The 8,007-nt window shown below is 35.6% G+C and overlaps 1 protein-coding gene across 2 annotated transcripts in view; it reads right to left on the bottom strand.

Annotated features, from left to right (window-relative positions):
• Window positions 1-2,267: 2,267 nt before the first annotated feature.
• Window positions 2,268-8,007, bottom strand: part of DIP-beta (Dpr-interacting protein beta) — a 74,772-nt gene continuing 69,032 nt past the window's right edge. For both annotated transcript variants that reach the window (XM_032440488.2, XM_032440489.2), the window contains exons 8-10: window positions 7,091-7,261; window positions 6,415-6,470; window positions 2,268-6,269 (exon numbers count right to left, since the gene is read on the bottom strand). In XM_032440488.2, coding sequence (XP_032296379.1) covers window positions 5,889-6,269; window positions 6,415-6,470; window positions 7,091-7,261 — 608 coding nt within the window. In that variant the 3' untranslated portion in view covers window positions 2,268-5,888. The remainder of the gene's footprint in view (window positions 6,270-6,414; window positions 6,471-7,090; window positions 7,262-8,007) is intronic.

Below are 8,007 nucleotides of genomic sequence, written 5' to 3'. Positions count from 1 at the left end.
TGCAGATTCGATATTCCCGATAATCGACAACTTGCCCCGTTTGCACTTTCGCCCCGATAAAAATACCGAAATTATTTTCTGTTTATTTTAAGCAAATCGCTTAGGCTTTAAAAGCTGATTAGTATATATATCTACAATGTTTTTAATTATATACTTATATACCAAATGTTGCAACTCTAAGCCTTAAAGATCTGCGATAAACAATTGGTTATTATCCAAAGTATTTCTCCAACTACACACACATATGAGAAATAGAAATGCGTTTCCGAATCTTTGTTACATGCGCAGCTATAAAGTGGGCATAGCCAATTTGCCGACATCTCACACTTTACAAGTGCAAAGAAACGAGTGCAAAATGAATAATTTGTGTGACAATGTTGCCAGAGACTGAGCTGTAGCCGTTTCCTGTTCCGAGTCGCATTTTTTTTTTTTTTGTTTTTTCTTGTATTCATACCCTTTTAGAGGGTATTATAATTTTGTCGTGAAATATGTAACGCATCGAAGAAGATAGCTGCCAAATATTTCTTAAAGGTATCGCATATGTTATATAGCTCTATAGAATAAATAAGAGCGAGCTTCATTTTTCTCACAAAGGCAAATATTTTCAAGGGTATTAAATCTTCGCCGTGCCGAAGATATACTATTTCTCGTTTTTTCCTGTTTTTTGTTTACGGGTAGGGAGGGGGGAGGGGGGGGGGCTGGCACAGGCAATGCAAATGGAAATAATATCTTAACATTTGCATCTTTTACATGTGCAGCTAAATTGGGCCGGGGGATGTGTGTGGGAGTGTGCGGAAGGGGAAGGCTTAGTCGATTTTAGCTGCCACAGTCAAAGATTTCGTTTGTGCCAACGTAACAATGTGCAGGTTATGCCAAGCGGACCCAGCACCAGAACCAGAATGGGAATGCGAATGTGAATCTGAATCAGCAGCCAGGGCAGAGCCAAAATCCAGACGGACAAAGCGCACAGAAGAAGGGGGCGAGCGGGCGTGGCATTAGCTTCACTTCGTCTCACGTTTGTCTAATAGTTTAAATTCATCAGCATATCCATGTGTGTGTGTGGGGTGTGTGTATTTGTGTGTGTGTGTGTGTGTAGGTGTGTCTGGTTTCATGCTTTATGCACTGCTAATGATTTGATGTCGTCTACAGCGCAACTCAAGCCTCCCAAACCATGCGGCCAGAGTTGCCACGTTGTCATGTCTGCAGTCCCTGTCTGGAATGGGAAGGGGGGAGAGCGGCGGTGTGGGCGGTCCTCTTTAAGTGCATCAAATTGAAGTGCTTGCCAAGTCAAGCTGCTGCTACTGCTGCTGCTGCTGCCGGGGCTTAATGTCAAAGTTCCAGGACTTAAACTAAATCCAAGTTGATTTAGGGGCTTACAGTGTTGCCACAGTGTCAAACTGTTCTTGGAATTTGATAGTTTCTTACTCACCCTTTTTCCCATATTTTAAGTAAAAAGTGTATAAATATGTAATTTTTGTATACTTCTTGTGAGGGAAAGTTTCATTGCTTCCGCTACGAACTAGCTCCTAAAATAAGATTAACATTCATTTTAAGCTAGTATCCATCACTTCATACTTTATTCAAGATGATTTGATGAGAACTCGTTGAAGATTGTTTCTTCTAGTATTTCATAATGTTACTTTTAAAATGTATCTAAGGAATACTTACGAGTTTTTTGATGATCCAAAGCTTTTATTTTATAATATTCAAGCGTTATGACAGCATACGCCAGTTGAAAAGCTCATGTTAGAGTATTTGTTGAAGCTCAGCGCAAGGCTTATGCTAAAAGTCTTGTTTATGTTCATTTTAAAGTCCCTTCTAAAGCTGCTGTTAAGCCTCAAGTTAAAGTCAATGCTTAAGCTCATGGTAAAGTCCAATACAAACTTTATTTTAAAGCTGATGATGAAGCCCATGTTAAAGTCCACGTTAAATATAATGGTAAAGCTCATGGCAAAATCTATGTTAAAGTCCATTAGAGCGCATGTTAAATTCCATTTTTAAATTTTTTTTAAGCGCATTGTAAGCTCACGTTAAGGCTCATGCTGAAGATCATATGCAAGTCGTGTAAAAGTCCATGTTAAAGCTCATGTAAAAGCGAAAGTTACAAATTACTTTGCACTTTCCGTGCTGGCATGTTGAACTAATAAATAGCATTTAAAATTCCAAAAGACAGAAGACAAAAAAATACTGTGCAGCAAATATTAGCAGTTATTAAAAAATTTCAATTGCCATCATTTTTTCCATACGTATTTTTCTTTATTTTGCATTTATTTTCCAGTTGTTCACTTGTTTATTATATATCAATTTTTTATTTGCATATTGGGGGCATTTTGTTGTTCCTGTGTGTGTTTGATCAGAATTTACAATAAAAATTATAAATTACAAATAATTTTCATATATACATGAACATAGGGACAGACAATTTGGTTGCCGATCTATTAAATGTTTCAGATATTTAGTATGCATAATGCTGAAACTTTGGTAACACATTTCAAATTGTTTTCGTTTGCGTTTATTGTAATTCATAGTTTTGTGTATTTTTTCAATGAGTAGTTTTTGCGTACTTTTCGAGTATTTTCACTCTTAAATTGAATTTTTTTTTTATAAGTTTTTGGTATTTTTTATAAATATTTTTATAGTTTTTTTTTATTTGTTTTTGGGAGATGTACTGTAGCGTAGACATTGAATGCATTACGTTTTTTGTTTTGTCTGTTTTCTTTTATTATATTATGTAATAGTTTTTAATGGGGCTTTCACATGAAGAACTTAGTTAACTTTTACTTAGCTTTAATCAGAGTTGATCTCTTTGAATTCTTGCTAAATATAATTTTGGTTGATTTAGGTATATTTTACTTATATATGTAACTTTGATTTGCTATGCGATATCTTTTTTATCTCAAAAAAAAAAAACTTCAATCTTTTCTATATACTATATATATATATATAATATGTATATTAGGTATATAAACTTGTATTATTATTTTTAAAATTTTGTTTTCTTTATCTCTCTTCCTGCCTCGCTGTGCCTGTCCTCAGCTTCCGCTCACATTTTCACTAATACATTGATTTATCTTTTGGTACGTATATTAAGTCAGAGTACGTCTGGGTTAATCGGTAGTACTTTATTTAAGTAGCAATTGGTTTTTGGGGGGGAGGATCTAGAATTTAGAACATATCCGATTCATGTCACAAATCTGTGTATTATTTATTGTAGCTTCTTTGTTATTTCCTGCTCTTAGTTATTTTCGGGCTAATGATTATTATACTTAGTTACAAATATGTGTTCATTTATTTGATTTTATTGTTGCTATATTGAATATCGAACACGCATACATATCTCTTTTATATTATATATATCTTTTTTTGTGGTTTATTTTTTGGTTTAGATGCATTTGGCACATTTTTCTGTCTTGTTGCATATTTATACACAATATTGAACATTGAATTAAGCTGAACGCGCACACGTTGGTATTGCATAAATACATATACACATACATATACAACACATATACATACATACACATACAGACACATATGCATTTACGTATGTTAGTTTAGTTTAGGGAGAGAGCGATTTATTTGGTTGGGAATATCGTAAAAATGACTCATTCAATTTTTGCACTGGTTCAATTTGATTATGTGAGCTGATTCATTTGAACAAGATCGAACTGGTTCATTTTCTTTTGAGCTAAGTTAATGAACCAAAACGGTTCAGCCAAGAGAGTGGGAAAGGGAGATCGTGGAACTAGCTCATCATATTCAATTTGCCTATGCGAATTTGTTCATTTTAACTAGTTCAGTGTAGCGCAGTTAACCAAGGGTCTTTATTACTGGTTCATTTTCGGTTTTGTTGAGCAAATTTTATTTCTGTTCTTTCGAACTAAGTCCATAAAGCAAAGCTGTTGAGATTCGCGTGGCGTAGATTCGTACTGGTTCAATTGGTGCTGTTCCAAATCAGTTTGAATTTCACGAACTATTCGAACTTGTATTCTTTTTCCCAGTGCAAATTCACTTGAATAATTGAACCATTAATCGTGTTTGACACGAAAGAGCAAACCGTTTAAGCAAATTGAAATATAGATATGAGATTTTATGTGCAAATTCTAGGTTCAGTGAACCAGTTCAGTTGTTTTTGATTGGATGTAGAAGATTAAATGCGCATTTGAACCAGTCTCGCTGCGCATATCAATATTTGAACCATCGTGTGAACCAGTTGTTGTGGTTTTAAGCGAAAGCAGCTGGGAAAATCGTGTAGCTCCAAATATTTAGCGGCATTTGAAGAGGTTATTATCAATAAACTGAACAAAACTTTAGCAAAAGTAAAAAAAAAAATATTTATCAACTAGAAAAAATTGTGTAGAACACTACTGGTGCGAATATTTACAATATCGTATGCCATTTAATTGCCTAAACATGTATTAATAATATGATTTGAGCTGAAATATTCCATAGATATGGTATATCTAATTGTATATACAGGCCAACCCCCCCCTTTAACCTAACCATACACAAACATGAAACACTTTACGAAACCTAAAAGAATGAAACTTTAGACAACTAGAATGGGTTGATATGGGGGTGCGCTCAATGGGAGTCTCATTTTTCATTAGGTATTCAAGATATTACTTATGTTATGCTTGTGATTTGGGATTTTCTTTTTTTCATATCCTTGCAGAGGGTATTCCAAGTGTTCCATGTAAACTGAACTTTTCTTCTGATGGAACTTGGCGAAATATCTTTTATTATTAATAAGATAGCTAATATATTGGTTCGAATCGGATCGGTAAAGCATATAGTTATATAGTTATAGGAATTTTCAGGGATTTCTTATGAACACATTCTTGTTTTTCTTTAATTATACTCAACACATTATTTTACCTTAACCTTATTCAAACTATTGTCCAAAACGGATCGATATAAAGCATTTGAAATATTTTTGAAAAATTGTATATTTTGACTTGAATCTTTTCTAAAAATTTTTAAAAATTGAGCAATTAAAAATCTTTGATTTGCGCAAAATCTTATTAAACGGACTTAGCTTTTTTTGTGGATTTCATAGGAACTTTTCGTCGAAAGTTTGATTCTAATTCAAATTAAAATTTGCTAGTTTTTTTTTTTTTTTTTTTTTTTTATATATGTTGAGCAAATCGGAACTTGGGCGCGTGAACCAACACTAGGTCTCGGAACACTAGTTTTCGGAACTAGAAAGCAACACTGGGTTTCGGAACTAGGGAGCATTTACCAACACTAGGTCTCGGAACATGCGAGCAAAAATCAATGCAAAGACCTAGTGATGGGCAATGCAAAGACAAATAAGTTCTAGTGCTGATAAATACTCCGAAGTTCCTAAATCTAGTGTTGGTTAATGCATCCTAGTGCTGCGATTTGCTTGATTTAAAAAAAAAAAAAAACAAAAGTAGACATAAAATCTATATCAATATCAATATCAGACAACTACTTATAAGAGGGCAAAAATCAGAGTATATTGTGACATACCTCTTCCGCTTGGCTGTCTGCAAGGGTATTGAATCTTCGGCGAACCGAAGCTCGTTCTGCTTTCTCGTTAATATAATACTTGAAGTAGCTAAAGCCTGTTGGAACCAAATAGATTAACATATGAACTTTGACATATCTTACTTAAGTTTTTCTTTCTTTTTTTTTTCACTAACGAGGTAACATTTAAACGCGTTTTTTTTTGTCATTTTCCATTTAATCTTAACTACTTATGCAATACGTGTATTTTTTTTTTCATATTGAATTGAATCAAAAGAAAAAAGAACTCGCCTCTCGGTAGCTATTGTTTGTCTATTTCTGTGGAGAGGGCGGGCTTGCAGATCTCCTATTGTTGTTGTTGTTGTTAGGCTTCTTATAATAACAATTTAATTAAGCTATAATATTGAACGGCCTTTGTAACGACTGCTGCCCTGGCAACGGCCGGCCATGCCCATTGTCCTTGTCGTTGATCTTTCGACTCTATACGAAAATTCAGTTGCCCATGCCTGTTCCTGTTCCAGTTTCAGTTCCAGTTCCATTTGCTGGCCCCAGCCCCGTTTGCCCTTTGTTTGGCCGCACAATTTGCTTGTTAATAATACAAATAGAGCTAATAGAAATGGCTTTATTAGCTGCATTGTTCTTGACCAGCCACCGACTGCGGCTGCGGCTGCTCCGCTGCCGATGTCCGCTTCCTGGCTGCGGTCCTTGTACAGGCGACCATTCTGATTGCGCGACCCATCCTCGTGCCGGTTCTCCTTCAGCACCACCTCATTCTTCTGCAGCCAGTTTTCAAAGTAAATGCATATTCCACACAAATAATATTTAATAAAATGTGTTCTCTGTATGTGTCTGTGTAGGGTGCGTGTGTGTGTGTGTGTGTGTGTGTGTGTGTGTGGTATGTGTATTATATGCTTGGCTTACCGTCACTTCATTAAGATCCTCCTCGCGTTGAGTTTTTTTGCCCGGACGTTCCATTTCTGAGGGTAAAAGTAAATAAAAATCGAAAACTTTAGTAAAAAACCAGAAATGAACCGGTTCAAATGAGTCAAAGTTCATGTTAAGGAAACATGATATAAATAGTAAAAAGTTGCTGTTTACTAAAGAACTCGTTCCTGCTAAAACACCAAAAAGATTAAAAGAGTGAGAAAGATTTCCAGCTAATTAAACGGTTCGAAGTTGTTCACAAGAGAATTATGTGGACTTTGAGCATTAAGTTTCATCAGTTTTATCGGAAAAGTCCCGACTGACTTAACGAACTAGTTCATTAATTGAACTGTAAGCTACAAGTCAAGGCCTACAAAAGAGCAGTTAATTTTATTAATAACCACATCAATTGACTATTTGCATTAGTCCAGCAAAAGAATAAAGCAAAAGGCATTTAACTTTTTAGCTAACATCAGACTGATCAGAGAACAAGTTCATTAGTTAGTCCTGCCTAAAAATGGTAGTTCAAATTTTCAATAAATATTCAAAGATCTTGGCCTCATTTAAGCTTGAACAAACAGCATACATGAAAAAGCTATTGATGCCAATCGGGCTGGCAAGCTCAGTTCATTTAAACAAGGAACTAGTTCATATTGTGCTCTCGTCAACTTACCATATAATCGTATGGTTCCCTCGGTATCCCCAATGCTGTTCTTCGAGATGCATTTGTAGCCGCCAAAGTCGGTCGACTGCAGTCGCCGGATATGCAGAATCATTTCGATGGCGTACATGTTGTTCTCCTTTTCGGTGAGCGCATACCGATCACCGGCAATAATCATTTCACCTGCAAAAAAAAAAAACAAAATACGAAAGGCGAAGGCAGATGAAAATTTGGAATGTGGCAAGGAGAGGGAGTAAGGAAACTGAAGCGAAAAGTCCATTTTGATGATGACATTTGCGATGCCTGCAGACCTCTGGCTGAATGATGGCAGCTCGTGCCATGCCATGTCACGTTTGCAATATACGTCGAATGCACTTGACACCAAAGAACAAAAAATGAAAATAGAAGAGTTAAAGAAAAAAAAAAAAAAACAGGGCGAGGTTCTAGAGGCTCCAGAAGTTGCCGGGCAGCAAGAAAATATTTGAGCATCGAACACGAACCAAATAAAGACAAATTGCGGCATTGAAGGGTTTATAAAGCTTCAGCTGTCTCTTTTCCTCTTTCTCTCTCTACCCCTCTCTCGCTTTCTCAAAATCAACGACCAAAAACAGGAAAACTTACAAAAAAAAAAGCCATGTGAAAGAGTAGAAACGAAAGCCGAGCAAGACGAGCACGACTCCAAAAATACCTGTGCTCAGATTCACATTGGGAATTGAGAGCTTTGATTAAAAGTTGTAAAAATCGATTAACGATAATCGACTATCGATATATTGCAAGAAAATAGCGACATATCGATAAGTAATTTGATAAGAGCAAATGCACCAATTCGATTCGAATATCGCTCGGATGTATATCGTTTTTATCCCATACTGTGTCTGATATGACAGATGGGAAGAAAGCTTAAGGAATAAATCGGTATATTATCGATA

Source organism: Drosophila virilis, chromosome X, assembly GCF_030788295.1.
Source record: "Drosophila virilis strain 15010-1051.87 chromosome X, Dvir_AGI_RSII-ME, whole genome shotgun sequence".
Classification (NCBI taxonomy): domain Eukaryota; kingdom Metazoa; phylum Arthropoda; class Insecta; order Diptera; family Drosophilidae; genus Drosophila; species Drosophila virilis.
Note: the sequence above shows the minus strand (reverse complement) of the source record. Positions and strands in the feature narration are given on the sequence as shown.